This window comes from Hyla sarda, chromosome 5 (genome assembly GCF_029499605.1).
Source record: "Hyla sarda isolate aHylSar1 chromosome 5, aHylSar1.hap1, whole genome shotgun sequence".
NCBI classification, from domain to species: Eukaryota; Metazoa; Chordata; class Amphibia; order Anura; family Hylidae; genus Hyla; species Hyla sarda.
The window spans coordinates 268,909,260-268,936,837 of record NC_079193.1 but is presented as its reverse complement, the minus strand read 5'-3'; the positions used below and the strand labels follow the sequence as shown (position 1 = coordinate 268,936,837).

General features: G+C 40.3%; 1 protein-coding gene across 2 annotated transcripts in view; it reads right to left on the bottom strand.

Annotated features, from left to right (window-relative positions):
- The window catches only part of MIB1 (MIB E3 ubiquitin protein ligase 1), a 176,688-nt gene that overhangs the window by 39,196 nt on the left and 109,914 nt on the right, over window positions 1–27,578 (bottom strand). For both annotated transcript variants that reach the window (XM_056521697.1, XM_056521696.1), the window contains exons 7-12: window positions 26,461–26,644; window positions 24,462–24,606; window positions 23,770–23,903; window positions 23,334–23,441; window positions 20,032–20,229; window positions 18,457–18,608 (exon numbers count right to left, since the gene is read on the bottom strand). In XM_056521697.1, the coding sequence (XP_056377672.1) occupies window positions 18,457–18,608; window positions 20,032–20,229; window positions 23,334–23,441; window positions 23,770–23,903; window positions 24,462–24,606; window positions 26,461–26,644 (921 nt within the window). The remainder of the gene's footprint in view (window positions 1–18,456; window positions 18,609–20,031; window positions 20,230–23,333; window positions 23,442–23,769; window positions 23,904–24,461; window positions 24,607–26,460; window positions 26,645–27,578) is intronic.

Below are 27,578 nucleotides of genomic sequence, written 5' to 3'. Positions count from 1 at the left end.
CGTTGTGTCCTATTATATGTATATAGCAATATGAACAATTTTAGTTATCATGAATAGGCCTGCATAATGTATGTATGTATATATAAATATATATATATATATATATATATATATATATATATATGTATATATAAATATATATATATATATATATATATATATATATATTTTGTGTGCATATATATATATATATAATATTTTTTTTTTTGGTATGTATATATATATATTGTGTATATATATATATATATATATATATATGTATTATATATATATATATATATATATATATATATATGTATATATATATATATATATGTATATATATATATATATATATATAATGTATTTTGTATATATATATATATATACACTAATATGTCATGTACCTCTAAAAAAAAATTTAGGCATTGCTCTATTAAGGGGATGTTTTTGGTTGCAGCACATACATTTTCTATCCGGATACTGCAGTCTGCATGTAAACAGTCTTTTTCTTCCCCCTGCCGCGACCATCAAAGACTATATGTGGCTGCACGTACTATACAGCTCCAAAATGAACCCTCGGTGTAGCTCCCTCCCACTGCACTGCAATGCTTTGCTAAAGCTGGTAAAATGGAACCAAATCACCTCTTCAATGGATTTGGTCCCCTTCAACCAGCTGTAGGATTGCATTGAGGACTACAACCACCAGGAAATGCTGCCAGCTAGGAGAATACTGCAGTGGAACGATTATCCTTTGGAGCTGAAATGATGTGCGACTTCTGTTTGAATAAAAATGTGTTAATGATGCAATAAAATCTTGGAATAAATCTAAGTTATGCAGCAGCCATAATTCTTTCTTATTACTAAGTGAATATAAAAAAAAAAAAAATACAAAATACATTTGAATTTGTTCTACAACATAACTGTGCATATCTGGTATGCAAAATAAGTTATAAGTTGGTGTATCTTGGACTTATGTTGGGCTCTTTTACCTGTAAATCAAACCTTTAGGATTCTGGCACTCCACACACACATAAAGGGTGTGTTCACATGATGCCGATTTGCTGCAGATCAGTTGCAGAAAATCTGCAGCAGAACATGCACCAAAAACAAAAGAAATCATGGCATTTAAAATCCATTGCAGATCAGTCGCCAATACAGCATCTTGTGAACAAGGCAAGTGAATGTATTCATGATTAGCATCAATCATATAGCCATTAGCAATAAAAGCGGGTGATACAGGCCTGTGTTCACCAAATGTGGCTCCCCAGGTGCTGCAGAAATACAACTCCCATCATGCCTTGACAGCAGTCGGCTGTTAGGGCACAGTGTAAGCTTTAGTAAGTTAACACTGATCTAGACATTGTTAATAACTTAACATTTTTTGAACGAAAAAAAGAAAAATCTGAATTGGCCTTAAAGGGGTACTCCGGTGGAAAACTTTTTATTTTTTAAATTTTTTTTTTTTTTTATGAACTGGTTTTTTTTTTATGAAAGTTAAACAGATTTGTAAATTACTTCTATTAAAAAATCTTTACCCTTTTGTCTTGTCCACAGTGCTCTCTGCTGACACCTGATGCCCGTACCATGAACTGTCCAGAGCAGGAAAAAATCCCCATAGCAAACCTATGCTGCTCTGGACAGTTTCTGATACAGGCATCAGGTGTCAGCAGAGAGCACTGTGGACAAGACAAAAAAGAAATTCAAAAAGAAAATAATTTCCTCTGTAGCATACAGCTGCTATAAAGTACTGGAAAGGTAAAGATTTTTTTAATAGAAGTCATTTACAAATCTATTTCACTTTCTGGCACCAGTTGACTTATAAAGACCTAAAAAAAAAAAAATTCCACCGGAGTACCCCTTTAAGATTATGGCCAGTTTAAGCATTATACAAGACAAAAAAATGAATCCAAGTTAACATGGTGCCATAACATAAGAGGCTACACAATCATCCGATGTTCAACTTTACCCACTAGCCCTTTAGACATTTAAAGCAAACAAAAATATGGGTGGCATGCAAACAGCATACACAAATGGTTCTGAAAACCATATAAACATAACGCAAAATTGGAAGCCCATTGGAAACAATATAAGAGACAACAACAAAACAAACAATCAGTTTTACGACACAATGGATGATGCATTAATACCCTCATAATCACTTTGGATTACTGCACTTGGTGCTGGAAGTGTAAGCTGTAAACAGAGATGTATACGCAGAGCAGTGACGGCACTAAGTACTGACATCTGTTATTACGGTAAATGCTTGCTTGCTAAGGCTGGGTTCACACCACGTTTTTGCAATACAGTTACTGTATAAGGTTTTTGATTTAAAAAACACGGATTCCTCAAAACCTGACTCAACTGTATCAAAACGTGTGTACAAATTTTAATCCGTATACGGTTTGAAAAATGATGTCCGGTTGCATCTGTTTTTTAAGAAAAGAACTTTTCACTCCATTATGAATAAAGTTTCACTTGTTTGATTGAAATTCCAAGAAAAAAACTGTGCAAAGTCAAAAACCGTATGCTGAAAACCAGATGGAAACGTACGCACATACGGTTCTGTACAGTTCCCCATTGACTCCCATGTTTAAAAGAAAAAATAATAATTATATATACACACACACACACGTTTCAATACGTTTTTTCACCTGCACCAAACCGTGGTAGGATACGGTTTTGGGTATGGGGGGGAAAAAAACCGACAAAACCGTACAGGATGCAAAACTGACACAACCTGATGCATCTTTTGGCATACGGTTTTCAATGGAGAGTCAATGCATACGGTTTTCAATACGGTTCCGTACGGTTTTCAAATGGAAAACGTATACGGGAACTGTATTGCAAAAACGTGGTGTGAACCCAGCCTAACAGACAGCAAGGGGAGCGAGAGGCTTCTGTAACTGTAATAGTAGGAAATGGATGGTGGCACCACATAAATCATTCATAAGAACACAAATATTACAGTGCAGCAGTTGTGTCACAGTAAAACCTTATTCTAATTTCACTATAAACATGACATCATTTTGTTCTCCACGTCCCCTTAATCAACAGAGGGGTTCCCCAATGCTAAGGATAGCCCTCTATGAGCTAATGTCCTGCCATACACCAGTGTTTCCCAACCAGGGTGCCTCCAGCTGTTGCAAAACTACAACTCCCAGCATGCCAGGACAGCCAAAGGCTGTCCGGGCATGCTGGGAGTTGTAGTTTTGCAACAGCTGGAGGCACCCTGATTGGGAAACACTGCCCTACACAGTGCTCTGTCCACTTAAAACAACTAATGGTTTTTGTGCTGGTTTTTTTTTGGCTTGAAAGAGGATCATAAAAATCTCCAATGCAAGTCATATCATTCACTGATCACACGATTCAAGGATTTCCACTGCAAAAATCCTAAAGCGCATTGTCTTAATTGATTTTTATTTTTTTTAAGCAAATAAAAAAAGAAAAAATAATAATAATAATAATAATACAATGTGAGTGAAAAAAAATGCCTTAGCGTCAACATGCTGCACTTTGGAGATTCGGCCACCAACCCAAGAAAATCATGAAAAATTAGACAAAGAAAGGGCATTGTAGATATAGATTTTTATTTTCCCTATTGACTTCCAGCTACCATCCGGCTGCAGCATTTTATCACTAGATACGCACAATGACCGGCATTTATCATTGTAGGTGTAAGTGAAGCATTTATCATTGTAGGTGTAAGTGAAGCATTTATCATTGTAGGTGTAAGTAAAGCATTTTTCTACACCTTTTTTTGTGTGCTGATAATGTGTAGGAGCACCAAATGTATTAAATGGTCACAGAGCATTTGATAAATTTTGTGCAGGTAAACGTTTTCTGAAAATGTTCTCTTCAAATACACCAAAAAGCTAAGCTAAGTCTGGGCTGGTGTAGTTATAGAGACTTTTCAGTGGCGCAGTTCATAAAACCCTTCCATATCATGTGTATTGCCAAAATCAGTGGATTGCAACTACAAATCAGCAGAAATGTGTAAACCAAAAGGTGCAAAAAAGACGAAAATAAACCCTGCTTGCGCCTTTTGTGCGCCTTTTCTAGACACAAAAAACTGTCTAAAGACAATGATAAATGTCGGCCAATAGGTTTTACATGATGTTTTTCAAAATACATGTGTGAAACCACCCTAATGGCTAATTTCATATATATATATATATATATATATATATATATATATATATATACAGCAGACACAATCACAATTGACCTGGACAGGTGACCCAGTACTATTTGTGAGCTCACAGCCAAGCTTATGCAGTGAGGAATTTATTGTCAGCCTGTAAATGAATGGTGTGGTCATGGGTCAACTAGACCAGGTTCACACAAGGCATGCATTATGTGCCCAGACTGCCATATCACATGGCAGTAATAGGTAAGCAGGCTTACATGAGTGAAGGTCATTTTTGGGTGCAATTCTAATACACTAAACTAGGGATGTCCCGATACCGATACTGGTATCGGTACAGATACTGGACATTTGCACGAGTACTTGTACTCGTGCAAATATCCCCGATATCTAATATTCGTCGGCGATCCCCGCTGGCAGGTATCATGGAAGGGGCCGAACTATGCAGTGTGGCCCGCAGCTGAGCGCACGTCAGAGCCGAGACCTGTGGCTAATGCCGAACATCACCGATCGCGGTGATGTCCGGCATGAACCCTATAGATGCCTTGATCAAGATCGCGGCGTCTGCAAGTCCTGAAGTTAACTGCCGGTTAGCTCAGAGATGCTGATCAATATCACTGTGGAGCAATTGCGGTGTCCCGATCAGCTGTGAGGACGGACGGAGATCCCTTACCATGCTCCGTGCCGTCCAATCGTCGCTCCTTTACTGCTGCTGATAACACTGATCAATGCTATGCTATGGTATATCATTGTTCAGTGTATGCAATCTACAGATTAAAAAAATCTAAAAAAAAAGTTTAAAAAAATGTGTAAAAAAAAATGTGAATTAACCCCTTTCCTAATAAAAGTTTGACCCCCCCCCCTATAAATAAAATAAAATCTTTTTTTAAAATATTTTAAAAAGCCCCCCCCCTTAATAAACACTAAAAAAAAAACACGACTTTTTCATATTTAAAAAACCCTGTCACATGACATAGAAAAAAAAGTATCGGTAATTGGTATCGGCAAGTACTTAAAAAAAGTAACAGAACTTGTACTCAGTCTTAAAAAATGGTAATGGGACATCCCTACACTAAACGCATTTGAAAATGTGTAATGGTAATGTGGACATTTACATGTTCACAGTTCTCTCAATGATACTTGTTCAAATGTAACAACCATCTGTCAAAGCCTGTGTGTTGGGAAACATTACTGTACTGCTGAATAAACATAGTGGCTGCGTCATTGCCATTCTGACTGATTTATACATCATTAATAATAAAATTCCCTAGCCCTGATTCAAGGCATTAAAAGCTAAATATAAAACCATCAATGCAGCAAAATGACTTATAACATTACATAAAAAAAAGTGCATTAGCCGAGATGACAGCGCGGGCTTTCCAACTGAATTTCCAAAAACTTTATGCAATTCGTAATGTCGCGGAAAACCTCTGCAGACCATAATTTAACATTTTCTCCATTTAACCAGCTTCAAATGGACACAAAAGGGTAAATTTCTGCCTCTGAATGTATCTGGAGATAAAACTTACTGAAGCTGTAAAAGGTTAATGGCAATGGAAGGCAATCACACAGAAGAGCAGTGTATGACATGTATCCTGAATAGTATTGCCTGTATGCCTATGCTCAATAAGCAGCTGCTTCTCAACTTTCAAACCTTGTTGTGAAAGGGTTAATCCAATCCAAGCGGAAAGCAAGTTTAGTTTAGCTTATATTCTTGTATTCATGTAAAAAATCAATACAGCAATATAAGCACTTACCTTACAATCTTGTTTCTTCCCTGGTAGTCTCCAGGATTTTTCATGAGCTTTTTGTATTGGGAGCTTATCTGCATGAATGGATTACCCATTGTTACAGCAACAGAGCACAGCCCCTTCTGTATGCACCTGAAGAAGGGACAGACCTTCTGTATACATCTGAAGAAGGGACAGACCTTCTGTATACATCTGAAGAAGGGACAGACCTTCTGTATACACCTGAAGAAGGGACAGACCTTCTGTATACACCTGAAGAAGGGACAGACCTGTATGCATCTGAAGAAGGGACAGACCTTCTGTATACATCTGAAGAAGGGACAGACCTTCTGTATACACCTGAAGAAGGGACAGGCCTTCTGTATACACCTGATGAAGGGACAGACCTTCTGTATGCATCTGAAGAAGGGACAGACCTTCTGTACACACCTGAAGGAACAGACCTTCTGTATGCATCTGAAGAAGGGACAGACCTTCTGTATATATCTGAAGAAAGAACAGACCTTCTGTATACATCTGAAGAAAGAACAGACCTTCTGTATGCATCTGAAAAAGGGACAGAGCTTCTGTATGCACCTGAAGAAGGGATAGACCTTCTGTATACAACTGAAGGAACAGACCTTCTGTATGCATCTGAAGAAGGGACAGACCTTCTGTATGCACCTGAAGAAGGGACAGACCTTCTGTGTACAACTGAAGGAACAGACCTTCTGTATGCATCTGAAGAAGGGACAGACCTTCTGTATACATCTGAAGAAGGGACAGACCTTCTGTATGCATCTGAAGAAGGGACAGACCTTCTGTATACATCTGAAGAAGGGACAGACCTTCTGTATACACCTGAAGAAGGGACAGACCTTCTGTATACACCTGATGAAGGGACAGACCTTCTGTATGCATCTAAAGAAGGGACAGACCTTCTGTATACACCTGAAGGAACAGACCTTCTGTATACATCTGAAGAAGGGACAGACCTTCTATATACACCTGATGAAGGGACAGACCTTCTGTATGCATCTGAAGAAGGGACAGACCTTCTGTATACAACTGAAGGAACAGACCTTCTGTATGCATCTGAAGAAGGGACAGACCTTCTGTATACATCTGAAGAAGAGACAGACCTTCTGTATACATCTGAAGAAGGGACAGACCTTCTGTATACATCTGAAGAAGGGACAGACCTTCTGTATACACCTGAAGAAGGGACAGACCTACTGTATACACCTGATGAAGGGACAGACCTTCTGTATGCATCTGAAGAAGGGACAGACCTTCTGTATACACCTGAAGGAACAGACCTTCTGTATGCATCTGAAGAAGGGACAGACCTTCTGTATACATCTTAAGAAGGGACAGACCTTCTGTATACATCTGAAGAAGGGACAGACCTTCTGTATACATCTGAAGAAGGGACAGACCTTCTGTATACATCTGAAGAAGGGACAGACCTTCTGTATACACCTGAAGAAGGGACAGACCTACTGTATACACCTGAAGAAGGGACAGACCTTCTGTATACATCTGAAGAAGGGACAGACCTTCTGTATACATCTGAAGAAGGGACAGACCTTCTGTATACATCTGAAGAAGGGACAGACCTTCTGTATACATCTGAAGAAGGGACAGACCTTCTGTATACATCTGAAGAAGGGACAGACCTTCTGTATACATCTTAAGAAGGGACAGACCTTCTGTATACATCTGAAGAAGGGACAGACCTTCTGTATACACCTGATGAAGGGACAGACCTTCTGTATACACCTGATGAAGGGACAGACCTTCTGTATGCATCTGAAGAAGGGACATACCTTCTGTATACACCTGAAGGAACAGACCTTCTGTATGCATCTGAAGAAGGGACAGACCTTCTGTATACATCTGAAGAAGGGACAGACCTTCTGTATACACCTGATGAAGGGACAGACCTTCTGTATGCATCTGAAGAAGGGACAGACCTTCTGTATACACCTGAAGGAACAGACCTTCTGTATGCATCTGAAGAAGGGACAGACCTTCTGTATACACCTGAAGAAGGGACAGACCTTCTGTATACACCTGAAGAAGGGACAGACCTTCTGTATACACCTGAAGAGGGGACAGACCTTCTGTATGCATCTGAAGAAGGGACAGACCTTCTGTATACATCTGAAGAAGGGACAGACCTTCTGAATACACCTGAAGGAGGCACAGACCTTCTGTATACACCTGAAGGAGGAACAGACCTTCTGTATACACCTGAAGAAGGGACAAACCTTCTGTATACACCTGGAGAAGGGACAGACCTTCTGTATACATCTGAAGAAGGAACAGACCTCCTGTATACATCTGAAGAAAGAAAAGACCTTCTGTATGCATCTGAAGGAGGAATAGACCTTCTGTATACATCTAAAAAAGAGACAGACCTTCTGTATACATCTAAAAAAGAGACAGACCTTCTGTATACATGTAAATAAGGGACAGACCTTCTGTATGCATCTGAAGAAGGGACAGACCTTCTGAATACACCTGAAGAAGGTACAGACCTTCTGTATACATCTGAAGAAGGGACAGACCTTCTGTATACACCTGATGAAGGGACAGACCTTCTGTATGCATCTGAAGAAGGGACAGACCTTCTGTATACACCTGAAGGAACAGACCTTCTGTATGCATCTGAAGAAGGGACAGACCTTCTGTATACACCTGAAGAAGGGACAGACCTTCTGTATACACCTGAAGAAGGGACAGACCTTCTGTATACACCTGAAGAGGGGACAGACCTTCTGTATGCATCTGAAGAAGGGACCGACCTTCTGTATACATCTGAAGAAGGGACAGACCTTCTGAATACAACTGAAGGAGGCACAGACCTTCTGTATACACCTGAAGGAGGAACAGACCTTCTGTATACACCTGAAGAAGGGACAAACATTCTGTATACACCTGAAGAAGGGACATACCTTCTGTATACATCTGAAGAAGGAACAGACCTCCTGTATACATCTGAAGAAAGAAAAGACCTTCTGTATGCATCTGAAGGAGGAATAGACCTTCTGTATACATCTAAAAAAGAGACAGACCTTCTGTATACATCTAAAAAAGAGACAGACCTTCTGTATACATGTAAATAAGGGACAGACCTTCTGTATGCATCTGAAGAAGGGACAGACCTTCTGAATACACCTGAAGAAGGTACAGACCTTCTGTATACATCTGAAGAAGGGAGGATCCTGTGTTTGCAGCCATGTCATTACATACATCGCATGAAAAACATTAAAAAGATACCAGGCGCTCAATGAACTCTGAAGACTAGTAAGTTAATTGACTTCCTACTTCAACAAAAACAGTTTGTCAAACCTTATTAGGTTTCCACTAGAACATACCCTATTGGGCATATGGCGTTATAGAGTTAAGGCCTCCGGCCAGGACTGGCCTCTTTGAGCAAGATAGGAATGAAGCTGAAGTGGAATCAAGCTATCCATTTGCTACACGGGTATCTGGCTGGCCATAGCATCCTCTGTCCTGTGGCCTATTTTGCTTTTATTTTCCCCAAAACCAAACCCAACTCCAGCCAATCTATATTCCAATTAAAGAAGCACTCCAGGATTTTTTCTTATATAGAACAGCATAGTCTGCTATTAAAGAAAAATGTAAAGGTTCTTGTGTACGTTTTGTACTTTTGCCTGTTTGGCTCCATACTTAGAAATATCAAATGTGTCGGCAGATAAGAACCATTTGGCCCATCTAGTCTGCCCAATAATCTGAATACCATGAATAGTCCCTGGCCCTATCTTATATGAAGGATAGTCTTATGCTTATCCCATGCATGTTTAAACTCCTTCACTGTATTTGCAGCGATCACTTCTGCAGGAAGGCTATTCCATGCATCCACTACTCTCTCAGTAAAGTAATACTTCCTAATATTAGTTTTAAATTAGAGAAGCAAAGGATTAAAACTATGTCATCTTGTGGTAGTATTTCTTCTTTTAAATATGCTCTCCTCCTTTACCGTGTTGATTCCCTTTATATATTTAAAAGTCTCTATCATATCCCCTCTGTCTCTTCTTTCTTCCAAGCTATACATGTTAAGGTCCTTTAACCTTTCCTGGTAAGTTTTATCCTGCAATCCATGTACTAGTTTACTAGCTCTTCTCTGAACTCTCTATAGAGAATCTATATCCTTCTGGAGATACGGCCTCCAGTACTGCGCACAATACTCCAAGCGAGGTCTCACTAGTGCTCTGTACAGTGTGAGCACTTCCTTCTTTCTCTCCCTATACAACGATGAGAACGTCCCTCATTCTAATGCTAATACCTCTCTCTATACACCCAAGCATTCAGTTAGTATTTCCTGCTGCTCTATGACATTGTCCGCTTAACTTTAAGTCTTTTGAAATAATGAGCCCTAAATCCCTTTCCTCTGATACTGAGGTTAGCACTGAATGAAATATTTTATATTCTGCCTTTGGTTTTTTATGTCCAAGGTGTATTATCTTGCTCTTATCCACATTAAATGTCAGTTGCCAGAATTCTGACCATTCCTCTAGTTTACATAAATCCTTTTCCATTTGGTGAACATCAACTTTGTTAAAAATCTTTGTGTCATCAGCAAAAAGACCAATCATGATAGAAAGAGCAATTCCATCACTAAAATGACTTGATAAGGGTGCATTCACACCACGTTTTTGCAATACAGTTCCCGTATCAGGTTTTTGATGAAAAAAGGATTCCTCAAAACCTGACTAAACTGTATCAAAACGTGTGTACAAATACTCCATTTTGAATAAAGTTTCACTTGTTTGATTGAAATTCCAAGAAAAAAAACTGTGCAAAGTCAAAAAACGTTTTTGTGAAAACCGGAGGGAACTGTACACACATACAGTTCTGTACGGTTCCCATTGACTTCCATGTTAAAAAATAAAACGTATACGGTTTAATACAGTTTTTCACCCGGACCAAAAAACGTGGTAGACTACAGTTTTGGGTACAGAAAAAAAAAACTGACAAAACCGTACAGGATGCAAAACGGACACAACCTGATGCATCTTTTGGCATACGGTTTTCAATGGATAGTCAATTAATACGATTTTCAATATGGTTCCATACGTTTTTCACATTGAAAACGTATACAGGAACTGTATTGCAAAAACGTGGTGTGAATGCACTCTGATGCTACCTAAATTTCCCATAAATCCTCTAGCTGTGCAGAGAATAGGTGGGGTGTTTAATCGCTGCACCTGGTTAACTAATTAGGCTGCTAGCATTGAAATTCACCCAAGTGAACTGATTAGACTCATCAGTCTAATTGAGGTCAGTTCACATTATGTGCAGTCTTGAGATGCATTTTCTTATTCAAAGTGCAGTTTTTTTTTTTTTTTTTTGGGGGGGGGGGTAGTGCTGGGCGATATGGCGATTTTTTTTTACATTGAGACTTGCATTGAGGTGGCGTAGCGGAACTAAATGGGCTTTTGGAACTAAATGATCTGAACACTGGGGCAGTGGAGTACCCTTTTAAATAGATGTAACAAACAACCCTACAGCCTCCAGCTGTTGCAAAACTACAACTCCCAGCATGTTGGACTATATAGTAGTGTATAGTATAGGTCAGTGTTTCCCAACTAGGGGTGCCTCCAGCTGCTGCAAAACTACTACTCCCAGCATGCCCGGACAGCCGTTGGCTGTCCAGGCATGCTGGGAGTTGTAGTTTTGCAACAGCTGGAGGGCCTACTGTAGGTATAGTATATTATACAGACCCCTGTCCATCCCAGAACCCTGACTCACCTTCCCAGTTGCTGCAGGGACCGTCCGGGGAGGGTGGTCCAGGCCATCCATCCTTCCTGTAGTGTCCGGCGGCATTCCGGGTGGAGGGTGAACCAGTCCGGGCTGTCCTTCTTCTCCTGGGGTCCTCTTCTCCACTCCTGGCAGGCTCCGGTCTAGTAATGCTGCATAGACGCTGCTGGCAGTGATGTCCGTGCGCAGCGACGCACCTGACGTCACGGCATAGCGGCGTCTATGCAGCATACTAGGCCGGAGCCTGCCCGGAGTGGAGAAGAGGACCCCAGGAGAAGAAGTACAGCCCGGACCGGTTCACCCTCCACCCGGAATGCCGCCGGACACTACAGGAAGGATGGATGGCCCGGACCACCCCCATTACGGGTAAGTTTAATTTAATCCATCCCAGTTATCCATTTTTTATTGACTCGGAGGGTGGGGGAGGGGCCCCACCGGTATAGCGGTATGGGCAAAAATCCATACCGTGGGAGAAAAAAAAAGGGGGGGGTAGGGGGGCTTTTTTTTTTTTCAAAGAAATATTTGAGGTGAAAGTGATTTGACCTATACTCACAATTGAGGTGTTTTATAAAGATCTGAAATATGTCCAGGGGCACAGCATGCAAGCAGTAATAGGCTGGGTTCACATGTTGAATTTTTGCTGTGTGCTTTTACACATTTTATACTACATTTTGTCTGTTTTTGCAGCGATTTTCCAAAACTGTGTTAAAAATTACATGTATATTACTGTAACTTGCACAAACAATAGCACCATTTTGCTACAGTTATGGAAAAATCACTGCAAAAACGGAGAAAAAAAACACAATGTGTGAACTATTTTTAGAATCCCATAGAGATTGCAAAAGAAATCAAACAGAGCTGGGAGGGGTCTGGAGATAGCAGGAGTGATCGCGTGGGTGACAATGTCATCCTGTAATGTAATTTTTTATTTTTTTTTGTGGGCCAGGCCAGTGAACACATGATCCAGTTACAGTAATGAACTCATGAATGTGGCTGTGCTGGAGTTAAGCAGATGGCGCTGTAGGACTAGTGATGGTCAATGTGCATAATATTAAAAAGAAAAAAAAAGAAAAACAACCAGGAGTGTTTATTTTATATGCCCTTCATTCTATGCAATACCACGACACAAAGAGTTAAAAATACATTTTACAATGGCCTAGTTAAATAAAACCCACTCAAGTAATGTATTAAAATGTGCCAGGTACAGAACTAAACAACACATAGCTAAATCTTAAATAGCTAGATATATCTAAAAATGACAAAATCAAGACTGGGAAGGTTTAGGGTATGTTCACACTGAGGAATTGGGGCGGAAATCAAGCAGAAATTTTCTGCCTCAAAATATTGTTACTTTTCCACAAGAAAAGGAGGAGGAGTATCAAGTATTTCTATTCATAAAATGTAAAAATTTTTCATGCGCAAATTCCGCACAAATTCCACGTGGAAATACTTCTGACTCAAAAAAAATAACTTTGATCTCTATGGAGAACGACGCTGATTACGCCTGAAAGAAAGAACATGTTCTTTCTTCAAGCGGAACAGACTTCCTCGTCAGAATTCTGCTTGAGGAAATTCCTCACTGTGAACTGAGGGGCAGAAATTCTGTACAACTCTATGGGGATTTTCATTGCTGAATGAATTGGAGAGGAAAAAGCGAGCAGAATTACTCGTGGAAATTCCTCTCCAATTCCTCAGTGTGAACATACCCTTATTATCTGGTTCCCACTACAAATATACACACACACACTGCTACTGCTAGGTGACAGACCTGCACCAGATAAACAACTTCTGAAGCTACATCGCCTAAAGCAGTGCTTCCCAACCAGTGTGCCTCCAGCTGTTGCAAAACTACAACTCCCAGCATGCCCGGACAGCCAAAAAAATAAAGAGTTCTTCAATAAAAGTACGAAGTGTAAAAAAAATTAAAATAAATGCCCCTTTCCCAATAAAAGCCCTATATTATTACCAAAAAAGATCAAAAACACAAATCATATACATAATAGGTATTGCCACGTCTGTAATGATGTGTACTATAAGACTATAATGTAAATTATCCCGCACGGTGAACGCCGTAAAAAAACAACAAAAAAAAGCGCAAAATTTGCCAATTTTGGTACAAATAGCGGGATAAAAAAGGTAGCACGTATCGCAAAAATTATACCAATGAAAAGTACAGCTCATTCCGCAAAAAATAAGCCCCTACTCAATGGCGTCTGACAAAAAATAAAAAAGTTAAGGCAGAAATAAAAAATGAATGGCAGAAAAAGAATTTTGCTCAGAAAAGGAAAAAGAACATAGAAAGTGATATAAAATGGGTATCACCATAATCTTACTGACCCACAGAATAAAGATAACATCACTTTTACAAAAATGGATACAAACGGATAACATCCGTTTGCATTCGTTATTGTCCGTTTTTAATTTTGACAGGAGAAGAACGGAACGGGTCTAGACGGCCGTGTGAACGCAGCCATAATAAGGCAACCTTGCTTATTTTCTACCGTTTTGTGTCCACAGCAGCTATGCAGATCTATGCATGTCACTGGTAACAAACAACCCATGTAGTCTAAACCATGCAGTCATACTACCTGTCCCCTTTGTTAAAGGGCTATTCCAGGAAAAAAACTTTTTTTTTTCAAAACTGCAATTGTTTTTACAAAACAGTTTTTTGGTTTTATAAACTCAACAAAAAAAACAACACCCGATTTAATGTGGCCGAAGTGGATCCACCAGTCGATGCCACAGGGACATGTCAACGGTTCTTATTGACTGGAGTCTCAGTTCAGAGACCACCACCGATCAAGGGAACTAGCCATTGGTAGTGCACGGCATTGCTGTTCACTCCCTGTCTCGCTGCTTTATTAAAAGTATGGAGAAGCGAGACAAAGATCACTTCAAACCAAGGAGTGAGCAGCAATGCTGCATTCTTTTTCTTTTTCCAGCTCGTTCTTCTAATCTGTGGAGGTCTCTCACCACTAAGACCTTGGGCGATCAATACTTTTGACATGTCAAAAGTGACTATGCCAATTTAAAGGGGTATTCCAGGCAAAACCTTTTTTTATATATATCAACTGGCTCCGGAAAGTTAAACAGATTTGTAAATTACTTCTATTAAAAAATCTCATTCCTTCCAATAATTATCAGCTGCTAAATTTAAGTTGTTCTTTTCTGTCTGGCAACAGTGCTCTCTGCTGACATCTCTGCTTGTCTCGGGAACTGCACAGAGTAGAAGAGGTTTGCTATGGGGATTTGCTTCTACTCTGGACAGTTTCCAAGACAGGTGTCATCAGAGAGCACTTAGACAGAAAAGAACAACTCAACTTCACCAGCTCATAAGTACTGAAAGGATTAAGATTTTTTTAATAGAAGTAATGTACAAATCTGTTTAACTTTCTGGAGCCAGTTGATATATAAAAAAAAATTTTTCCTGGATAACTCCTTTAATCCACTTAAATGTATGTTAGTAAGCAGTGGTGGACAGGTATTGGGGTACAGTACTGCAGGATCAGACTACCCAGAGTTTGCTGTACATTATCATGAGCATAAATCTGTATATGAGCAGTCAACAAAAATGTAGAACATTTTTGTAAGGCATATTGGGCATGTTACAGACACATTTTTGCTTCTATATTACTGCAACAAATAAATGTCTGAAATATGCTCATTTAAAACCAGACTATGGAAAACCATTTGAAAAGATGATACAAAAAAAGAAGGTTACAGCAGCACTCTTGGTCAAAAAATGGAGGCTCTTAGTGCACTCTTTGATCAAAACCTATCCCCAACCATATGGCCTCTGACTGGGTGACATGCGGGATCCACTATGAATTAAAAAAACTCCTGTGAAAAAGGGGAGGGGTGCATGGCTAAAGAGGGTGCCACTCATGTGACACTGCTATTGAAAAAGAGACCCAGCTGGTCTCGAAACGCGTCTAGCCTTTATACCCATAGCAATCTATAGATATTTGCAGCATTCTATAACCTCCCGATGCGCACAGCGCACGAACCATACTACAGAGACAAGCCGATGTTCCTGGTGCGCACAGCGCACAAAACTTCAGATCCCTACACCGGCAAGCAGATCTCCTGGTGCGCATAACGCATGAAGATAAATAACACCATGCCGGCAAGTAGACATCCTGATGCGCATAGCGCATAGAACTTCGCATCACCATGCCGACAAGCAGACCTCTCCCTCCCCTGGCTCACCGTCGCTGACGACTCGCCATCCCAAGGAACGACTAGGCGTCCGGTTCGGAAGCCGCTGTGGTTAAGTAGTGAGAGTGCCGTGGGATCCCGCCAGGACAGGTAAGCCAACACTGTCCTGCAATTCCAAACTTTGTTCATTACATAAGACTTTTTGAATCTCTCTAAGCTATATGGAACTTTACCCATTGGATTATAAATTGTGCAATATTGCATTCGAAATCGCTGCCTATCCTTTGGATTGCATAATATGGACTTTCATAACTTATCTGCATAATTATTTTTATAATAATTTTTATATATTATTTTATTAATTTTACATTTGTTTGTATCTATTGACACTGCTGCAATGGCCCTGCAGGCAGTTACCATAGACAATTACATCAATAAATATATGTATGTCTTAATATAATACATATTGTTTCTACTTCAGTACCAACAGTGTATATACACAATTCTTTATATACGCTCTCTCACCATTTTTTCAGAGCATACAAAAGACCAGATTTGAGGAAAGTATTTCTCTTCTCACTTTCAAAACTAAAATTATACAAATTTGGTATAATGAAATGTGTATAGGGAATAATGTAAAAAGGAAAAAAGATATATATATATATTTATTCCCGTCCAAAATGTACAGAAGGCCTGGGGTTAACTGTAGTAATAAATTAAAATCTGCTTATATATATATATATATATATATATATATATATATATATATATATAACTGGCTCTTTTTTTGGTAGCTTCTAGATTCAAAAAAAATTTATTAGGCCCTGTATTAAATTATTAGCAACCCACTACCTACAATAACAACCTATAATAACCAGATTTTTTAGTTTCCACTAAATTAAATATTGCTCTGTATTTTCTGCTTAGCCTTACTGAGCTCCACAGACTGGGAAGGGACATTCTGCAGCAGGCGTGACATCATCTGAAGCCATACAGGGAAGAACTTCCTACCTCACTCTGCTACACACAGCCCAGAGCAGTCCAGTGTGTGAGATGGGCTGTGATTGGCTTTGACCACATACCCACCCTCTCTGAACTCTACTATACACTCTTGACACTGTGCTGAGCTGAGGTCCCACCTGCATTTTTGGACTTTTATCTCTGTGAGGCTGCTGCAGGAGACAATCTACAAGCAGGCAGGCAGGACAAAAAGGGGAACCTCTGATGGATGAACATTTAGGGGCTAATTTAACACAAAGTAAAAAATTTTTATTAAGAAGTACATAAGAAAGGTAATTCAAAAAGGCTAATCTATAACAGATTAATTCTCATTACTAATGAGAGGTACCATTTAAAGGGATTGTGCCATTAAACATATTTAGATGTCACAGTCTAAGAGGCTAACAGAGTGTTCTTTTAGCAGCTGCCTAAGGGCCCACTGCCAATTACAGTGCTGCGAGAGCACCCCAGGAGCCCCACAACTGTGCTGCCAAAGTGCCTTCCTGCCCACATGGTTGCCAGCTATCTACCGTCACCATACTACCAAGTTATGGAAGTCTTTAGCCTCTGTGTTCACACTTCTGCTGAGATTCTAGTATATCGAGACTTAGCTAGCGGCAGAGACATTTTTTTTATTTATTTTTTTATTTTATTTTTTAGAGCCGAGGAACGTGCTCTCGAATCACCCAAGGTGCTAGAAAAAGTGCAAACGTGTTACACTAAAAAAAACATGTATAGAGGATGCGGTCTATCACAAGCCCTTCTCTGCTAGGAGAGAGGCCCCCAACAAACCTTACCCTTCGCCTCCGGACCAAAAGGTACCTGCGAGGTTTCAGGTTCGATGACCCCTTACACCAAGGCTACTAAGGGATCACAAATGCTCTCGGCATCCCCCTTGGCGTTAGCCAAAGTATCTGCCCTTAGAGCCGATAACGGTAGGTACCCTGCCAGAGCAGGAGTACCCGGGGTGTTTGCAGGGAGGTGCGGAACCTAATGGCCACACACACCTCCCCTAGATCGCCAGGATGGACACCCTGAAGGGCTACCGCATCCTGACAAATCCTGTGGACACTCAACATGCAAAAAGTGACACAGTGAGACAAAAAGAAATAAATAAGTAAATGTGTGCAGATATACTGCCCGGACATCTGGCCGGATCTATAAAAATTTCTCTGATCCTAGCCAGAAGGCCGGGAATCAAGAGGTGAGTGCCACAAAGGTCCAGAGATCATGGTGCCCGTGCTTCAACTCAGTGAGCCAATACTCCCAGTGAGTTTCGGCACCTCGGGGTCACCACTCCCCGAGGCACTAAAGTACCTCGGCTCTAGACCCTCTCAGCCTCATGGCAGGTCACATCAGGGCAGCCATCGAGCTGATTCCTCAGAACCAGCCCCGGAAATTTACTGTTCCACTTTGCTCTAATGTATGCCAAGAAATCCATACATAATATCTAAATATTCATAGTTCACCTTAATTTTGCAGTTAATGACAGTGGTTTATAGAAATATATCTTCCGCTCAGCAATTGAGACCTGCAGCTGGTCATATGATCACCACAGACACAAAACAACATCAACACCAATACAGACACCAATACAATCAAAGTACCTGATGAACTAAATGCTATAAAAAGAAGAAATGTATGGGACATTACCTGGGATTTCCTCTCAATGCAGCATGATGAAGAGCATTAAATCCATTGTTGTTTGTAATGGTGACATCAGCTGCAGCTTCTAACAATACAGCCAAAATATCATCCCTCTTTTTGCTGATTGCGTCATGCAGAGGTGTATCACCTTCCGAGTCCTTAAAGGCAAATAGCACAATTTTGTTAAACAACTTGAACTAAAATCTCAGTTACAACTGCATATTTTTGTTAACTCAAAGGGGTATTTCAGGCCAAAACTTTTTTTTATATATTAACTGGCTCCGGAAAGTTAAACAGATTTGTAAATGACTTCTATTAAAAAAATCTTAATCCTTCCAATAGTTATTAGCTTCTGAAGTTGAGTTGCTGTTTTCTGTCTAACTGCTTTCTAATGACTCAAGTCCCTCAAAAGTGACTATGCCCATTTAAAGGGGTATTCCAGGCAAAACTTTTTTTTATATAGATCAACTGGCTCCGGAAAGTTAAACAGATTTGTGAATTACTTCTATTAAAAAATCTTAATCCTTCCAATAGTTATTAGCTTCTGAAGTTTTCTGTCTAACTGCTCAATGATGATGTCACGTCCCGGGAGCTGTGCATGATGGGAGAATATCCCCATAGGAACTGCACAGCTCCCGGGACGTGACATCATCATTGAGCAGTTAGACAGAAAACTTCAGAAGCTAATAACTATTGGAAGGATTGAGATTTTTTAAATAGAAGTAATTTACAAATCTGTTTAACTTTCCGGAGCCAGTTGATCTATATAAAAAAAAGTTTTGCCTGGAATACCCCTTTAAATGGGCATAATCACTTTTGACATGTCAAAAGTATTGATCGCTTGAGGGCTTAGTGGTGAGAGACCTCCACAGATTAGAAGAATGAGCTGGAAAAAGAAAAAGAATGCAGCATTGCTGCTCACTCCTTGGTTTGAAGTGATCTTTGTCTCGCTTCTCCATACTTTCAATAAAGCAGCGAGATAGGGAGTGAACAGCAATGCCGTGCACTACCAATGGCTAGTTCCCTTGATCGGTGGTGGTCTCTGGACTGAGACTCCAGTCAATAAGAACCTTTGACATGTCCCTGTGGCATCGACTGGTGGATCCACTTCGGCCACATTAAATTGGGTGTTGTTTTTTTGTTGAGTTTATAAAACCAAAAAACTGTTTTGTAAAAACAATTGCAGTTTTACAACAACTATAGAAATTGTGGTAAAAAAAAGAAAAAGGATTCTAGTAGAGGCATAGCAGTTACACCTATGCGAGTATGATAAAGGCACCTGGTTAGTGGGGGAGTGGTATATATTTTGCTTGATGTTACACATTTGATCAGCTACATTTCTATTCTCCCCTTCAATTGAATATTATTTACTTTACATTAAAAAAGAAAAATCTCTAATAAGTTTGTATACAACACAAATCCTCAAGGAAAGCTCTGACAAGTGTGTATGTAACAGAAATCTCAAAGTCTCAACAAAAAATGACTCAGCAAATGTCAATTATTATTATTTGATTATCTTATGTTTGCTAAATAGTTTTGTTGACTGAACAAATAAATAAGATAAAAAAAATAACTATTTACCTGCAGGCTTGGATGGCAGCCAAAATCCAGAAGTGTTTTCACAACCTGTAAGTGTCCTTTGTTCACTGCGATATGAAGTGGTGTCTGTCTGCGCTTATTTCGAGCATTTAAATCTGCCCCACCTCTATGTAACACCTCGATCACAGCACCTTCATCACCAAAGGCTGCATGATGGACTGCCCGGTCTCCATCTTTATCCTAGAACATTGATGTGATTTGTTTATACACAAAGGTTAACTTCCCAAAATGTATAAAAGACATAAAATGATAAAAGCGAAGGCTTGGTTAAGGAGCCCTGTCCAATCCTGATTTTAATGTGAGCTGTATAATCATTGTATTGTTTTGCCCTATGGCTTTGTGATGGGAAGCAAGGTATGAGTAGCCATCAGAGTAGCAGTTCTGCAACCACTGAAAAGGCATACGATTCATTTTCTGGGGACAAGAAACCCCACAAACCTACAAAAGTGAAGTCTTTATATTCGCTCTTAAGATTTCTTGTCATTTTTTCACAGTTCAGTGCAACGACTGGGCTGTAGGGCTGGGCGGTATACCGGTTCATACCGAATACCGAAGTTTTTGTGCTGGACGATATGAATTTTAACCCACACAGCAATACCGGTTTGGCCCCTCCCCTTTGGGAATGAATGAATTATCAGCCCAGCGCTGCGCTGTTCCCACATCGGGGAACTAATCATATGTGACCCGCGAGCGTTGTTTCCCCCTCCAATTATTAGCCCAGCACTGCACTGTCCCCTGTACTACTCACATAGGTCACCCGCAAGCGCTGCCCTCCTTGTCCTCCTGTTTGTTGCGGCCGCCGGCACTGACACTCTATACCAGTGGTCTTCAACCTCCAGATGTTGCAAAACTACAACTCCCAGCATGCCCGGACAGCCAACGGCTGTCCGGGCATGCTGGGAGTTGTAGTTTTGCTACACCTGGAGGTCCGCAGGTTGAAGACCACTGCTCTATACTGTATCCCTATGCCAGGGCTACAAAAGGTAAACAAAATAAACTTTAACTCACCTTCCCTGTCGGTCCGGACCAGCTTCCTAAGAAATAGAACGTCGGACAGCCATCAGCCTATCACCGGCTACAGCGATGTTCCGCCCGGCCAGTGATAGGTTCAGTGCACTGTCATGTAATAAGCCGCCCAGAGCTCCCTACATGACAGTGGGCTCAGCCTATCACCGGCCGAGGCGGAACATCACTGCGGCCGGTGATAGGCTGACGGCTGTCCGACGTTCACGTCCCCAGCGTAAGGCCAACGTAGGAACATGCGTTAAAGTTTATTTTTGTTTACCATTTGCAGCCCGGGCATAGGGATACAGTATAGAGTGTGAGCACCGGCGGCCCGCAACAAAAAGGGGGACGAAGAGGCAGCGCTTGCAGGTGACGTGCGTAGTACCCCGATGGGCTAATAATTGGGGTGGGGTGTGGGGACCGTGGAACCACCATAAGTCACAAAAATACAGCGATACACATATTTGGCCATACCGCCCAGCCCTACTGGGCTGATGTGACATTATAGCAATTGTGCTTTTAATATTTGATCTCTCCACCCAAATTAATCTGTTTTTTTGTTTTAACAGTCAAACCAATACGCTTTTGATTAAGGAAAAAGATGGCATACAATATGGCAAAGAATCAAAGTGATAACAATAAAATCAATCCACGTAGGGAAACACAAAAACATTAGAACATAATAATCAGTCAGTATCACATACACCTTCACATTGGGAAGGGATAGGGTACACGATTATAGACAACTGGGACGCATGGTTACTAAGTGGCTAGAGAGATATAAGTAGAGAGATACACAATGCGGGTACCACTAGTGGGACAATGGACGACTACTAAAAGAGAAAAGCTATGAGAAATAGGGGGTGATAGGGGGATGATAGCAAGGGGTCCCAGACCGTCATAAACCTCTCAACCGAGTCATCACGGATCGCTGAGAGCTTCTCATTAAGCATAACAACATTAATACGGGCTATAACCGAAGGTAAATCTAAGGTAAGTTGTTTCCATTTTGATGCAATGTATATGCGTGCAGCTAGCAAAATAAGTTGTACCAAGCGGTATATACGATTGGGCATTCTATTAGGTCTATGACCCAGGAGACAGAATACAGGAGTGGCAGGTACCGTACATGGAAGTATATCAGTCAAAAGTGTTAACAGTTGTCGCCAAAATGAGGCTACCACCAGGCAGCTCCACCAGGTGTGGTACATTGTACCCCTAGCTCCGCAGGCCCTAAAGCAATAAGGAGATACCGTAGGATATATGGAATGTAACCTTGTCGGAACCATACAGGTTCTAAGTAATACCTTAATAGAGGTTTCCGCTAAAGAAACCTGCCAGCTGCCCCTGCTCATGGAATCACAACAGGCGTGCCACTGAGAAAGCGAGAGAGTGGAATGGAGATCCGCCTCCTAAATCGGTCATAAATCTAAGCTTCCTATCCCTAGGGGTAGGGGAGTTGATGTGTGCATAAATGGAGGATAGGAGGCCAGGGAGTATATAGCGAGCGTGCCGCAAAGGGGGTTGGAGTGACCTCAAATAGTCTAGGGCCTAGGGAGGAAAAAAAGGATAGAATTTGTAGGGCTCTAAAATGTTCTTGAGGTGGGACTAAGTACCTAGTAATTAAGGTAGATAAGGGCATAAGGCGTTTTTGGATCAAGAACTTAGACATGTCAAACCAGTATCTACCCACCACTGAAAGGCAGAAGTTTGAAGATCAGGTTCAAAGAGGGGGTTAGCTAGGAAAGGAAGGAGAGGGGAGATAGGAGATTGAAGAGAAAATTTGAAGCGAACAGCTCGCCAGAGAGATAAAGCCTGGAGCGCTATCCAGGCAGACTGTTTTTTGTTTTATACAGTATTACTGTCTTTGCTGGGCAAATCCACTGGTGCCTATCACAACAAAGGGGTCCCAACAATGACGACTATCTACAATGCCCTAGATGCTTTTAGCTGCCATCATAAGAGACATAGTTAATCTGTGCCAGCATTTATACAAGTGAATCTAGTCATGAAGGAAAAGGAGGTGCTAAGGGACAAGCAATAAGGCAGAAGAAGCAAGTAGTGAGACAGTCCTAGCAAGCGGACCTCCATACTGCACAATAAAGAAATACATACAGTCACTCACATTAAATTGTTAATTAAAAGAACTTGTCCAAACATTGTGTCATCGCCCATCATACTGAATAAAATCTTTTTTTATTTTTTTTACTTATATTAAAGATTGAGATAATAAATCCTACTTATTTAATATAGTAACGAAAACATTTCATAAGCATTACCTCAGCTTCAACATCAACGTTGTGTTTCAGAAGTAACTTCAAAATGTCCACGTGTCCATTCTGACTGGCCGCTTGCATAGCCGTGTGTCCAGCACACTGCCCATTCACCTAAAAGGAAAAAATATAATCGTGTTGATGGCACACAAAACACTAGCAGTCAGTGCACAGAAACAAATCTCTACAAAAAATGCTGAATGCTTTTGGATAGTAGACCTATAAAACATGAATGGAAGGCATTTAGGTTCGTTTTCACATTTATTGCACAGAAGACTATGAAATAAGTAGACTTATTCAGGGGCAAAATAAGCTGAATGTGACTGACTAATCATCAAACATCATTTACAGACAAAAATATAGATCATTATTGATCTGCATTAACAAAGAACTCATCTTAGATCACAAATGGTTCTTAAAGTCTTTTAGTGAAAGTCCTTACATCAACATCTGGCCTCTTTAACAAGTCTTCTACTTTAGCAACATCGCCATTTGCAGCCGCTTTCACCAGCTCCTCATTAAGATCTCCAGATTCTTGTGTTTCAAACAATTTCTTTAAGAGTTGTGACAGTCTCTCTATGGAAACAAGTTGATATAACAATGTAATTGGTTTACATATTTAAAGGGGTATTCCTCAGTGAGAAACTTTTTAATGATGAGTCAGGCACTACAAAAATAAAAAGAAACCATACTCAGTTAACCAGATTTCTCGTGGCTTTCGATGCCCACCACTCAACAGTACTTCCTGTGCCACGTCACCCCAGCCATTCACTGACTGCAGTGGTTACCGGGAAGCAGAAGTGAGCAGTGGGGACTGGAAGCTGTCAAAGTGGGAGATCAGGCAAATGAGTATGGTTTCATGGGACACTAGACATTTTGGACCAAATTTTCAATTGCAGTCCTGCATCTCAAATGTCTATTCCAAAGAAACATCTTTAGAATAAGTAACAGGTCACTTTCTCTGCAGGTAATCTCCTTCAACAGTAAACTCAGCAATGTATGGACTATCAAAGTTGATCATTTAAGGGGAAACCAAATGAGCAGCCAAGAGTCATGTAAAGAATATTTACTTGTTTATCTGACAGTGGATTCCATTAACCTTCAGTAGATATACAAATAAAACACAAGGACTACCTCCAGTTGCACTGCTTATTGCTGATCCTACAGAAGCCACCTTGGAAACAGCAGTTGGGTTATATGTCCATGATGTTCCACAAACTTCCACTTTCAAGTCACTGTCTGAATAAATCTGTTGAACTCTTCCGACCTTACCTAGAGTCTTTAAAATGCAAAAAACCGCAAGAAATGATAAAACATTCATAAATGAAATCTGCTATTACAATTAATAGTATAACAACCACATTAGTAGCAGACTACAAACACCTTTATATTAAACTACCCCACCTCCCAGCATACATTGGTGTAGTGTGAGTACAAGATGATAACATTCCAATGAACACTAGGAATGACAAGCAAACTCCAAGCAGGTGTTTTCTCTAGGTATAGCTTAGGATGTCATAAAATATTTACATTGAAGAAGTTTTCCCCAGAGGAAATTCTTTGAAAAATGGAGTTGGGGTGCTTTTAAAAAAAAAAAAAAAAAAAAAAAAGCATACTAACCTACAATGACCCCTTACCATTGCCATTCAGACAGCACCCAGTCCCAATGGTCATCACTCTGATGTCTTGGTCCTGCTCAGCCAATCACTGGCAACAGTGGGAATTTTCGGCACGTCAGGGGAAACAGTGAGCAGATGAGAAGAGTAGGTCCCTGCTGCTCATTGTTCCCTTTGACATGTCGACATACAGAAAATACCCACTCGGGCAGGGAAGTCACCATTATGGCGAGCGACTGACTGAGCGGGCATTTCCTGCAGAATTGACTCGTCAGAGGAAGCTGTGAGCAGTGGGGAATGAAAGCAGGGGATCTTGGCTAGTGAGTATACTTTGTTTTTAAATGGGCACTTTCAGAATCAAAAACTTATTATGTAAATTAATTAATTTACATTATTAAAAAAATGTATCTCCTTTTTATAGAAATAATGGCTTTGAAAAAAATAAAATAAAATAGGGGTCGCCACACCATCCAGAACATAATCCTGTGTCTGGCTGCAGCATCATCTTTGTCCCAGCTGAATCACAGACAAAGTCCAGGAAGTTAGGGTGGGAATAGCACTTTTCTGTGCTCACTCCTGTCCTGTCTATCAGACTGCATCATGAAAACAGAGAAGAGGGGTTACAGAGCAGTCTGCAGTGAAGAGACATGCCCCTTCCTGAGCAGTGGGTGTAAGAATGAGTGAGCAGCAGAACAGAGAAATTTGTGAGCCAAATACAGAAGCTAGACACATAAAAAGACATGTAATACATCTCCTAATAAGTAACATATATATGATATGACAGGTACTTTTTAAATTTGCCTGCAAAGTGAAGAAGTGAAGAAATATCTCAAAATAGGTGCAAAAAGTGACCAATCAATAATAATTTTAATATAATAGGCTGCACCTTCTCACAAAGTTAAAATTAAAAGGTATGCTGGTATATACCCACGAGACACTCTGTTGGCATCTTTCAGGTCTATAGTGCCCTATAGATTTGTTTGGAGTTTATGTCAGAAGCCTTCCTGCTGCATATGTCACATGTATAATGCAAACAGTATGAACAATGGCCGACATTTATCATTGTCATTAGACAAGCAGGGTTTATTTGCGCCTTTTGGTTTACACATTTCTGCTGATTTTGAGTTGCAATACACTGATTTTGGCAATACACATGATATGGAAGGGTTTTATGAACTGCGCCTTTTTGTGAAAAGGCGCAAAAAAGGCGCAAAGACTTAGCTTTTTGGTGTATGTAAAAAGAGAAATTTCTGAAAATGTGACCTGCACAAAATGTGTCAAATGCTCTGCGACCATTTAATAAATTTGGTGCTCCTACACATAAGCAGTACACAAAAAAAAAGTGTAGAAAAATGCTTCACTTACACCTACAATGATAAATGCTTCACTTACACCTACAATGATAAATGCTTCACTTACACCTACAATGATAAATGCTTCACTTACACCTACAATGATAAATGTCGGCAAATGTCCTTGTATATGCATAAAAATGTATCAAATTAGCTATTACTTACTGGAAGCATGGCTTCCGCCCATTCTCCATGACCTCTTTGAAGTAATTTTATTCTCTCTAGGTCATAACATATTTGTACAAGATCCCCCACTTGAAATTGTGAGGCTCCTCCTTCAGCACCCTGCGCAGCATCTCCACTGCGGACAACATTTGCTTTAGTAAGAACAGCTGGATTAAATGTCCACCTAGGAATAAATTGTAAATGTATAGATTAAAATGCTGTATAACTATTTTATTGGGGATAACAAAATACAGTGATCCCTCAACTTACAATGGCCTCAACATACAATAGTCTTTTCTGGACCATCGTAACTTGAAACAAGACTCAGCATACAATGCTACAGACAGTCCAGATTTGTGAAACATGTCACGACTGGAGGAACAGACCAATCAGAATGGGAATTTTACTGGTAAATCGCCTCTATTACCTAAGTGCATGCACTGACTGGCTGTCTGGTAGCGCCCCCTACAGTACAGGGAGGAACTACAAGTTCTGTACTACTCCTTACCTGTGCCAGGGTTAGTTGCTCCTTTGGACACCAAGTAAGGGTGGCTCCATTTGGGACACTGTGTGTACTGTATAGGACCCTGAAGAAGCTCCTGTCCTCTACATAAACCATTGTTTCCCAACCAGGGTGCCTCCAGTTGTTGCAAAATTACAAGTCCCAGCATGCCCGGACAGCCAACGGCTGTCCGGGCATGCTGGGTGTTGTAGTTTTGAAACAGCTGGAGGCACCCTGGTTGGGAAACATTGACATAGACAATGATTACAGCTTCCAGCAGCTCTTTCTTACTTTTATATGTAAGGATTTGCTTTATCTGTATTAGCTATCTACTTATTATAATTTTTTTTTAATACTTACCTTTTCCTATTTTTGGATGACATTTTGGGGCTGTAGAACCAATTACCAGGCTTCCATAGAGTTATGGTCTCAACATACAATGGTCGTCCTGGAACCAATTAATATTGTAACTTGAGGGACTATTGTATTTACAAGCTCATTTTGAATGAAAATATTATTTTTTTATTTTTTTTATTTAAGAAGATCTACAGCAATCAGCCATGGCTCCACCCCTAAAAAGGATATTTATACTAAGCTAGCTGCCATTTATATTCTC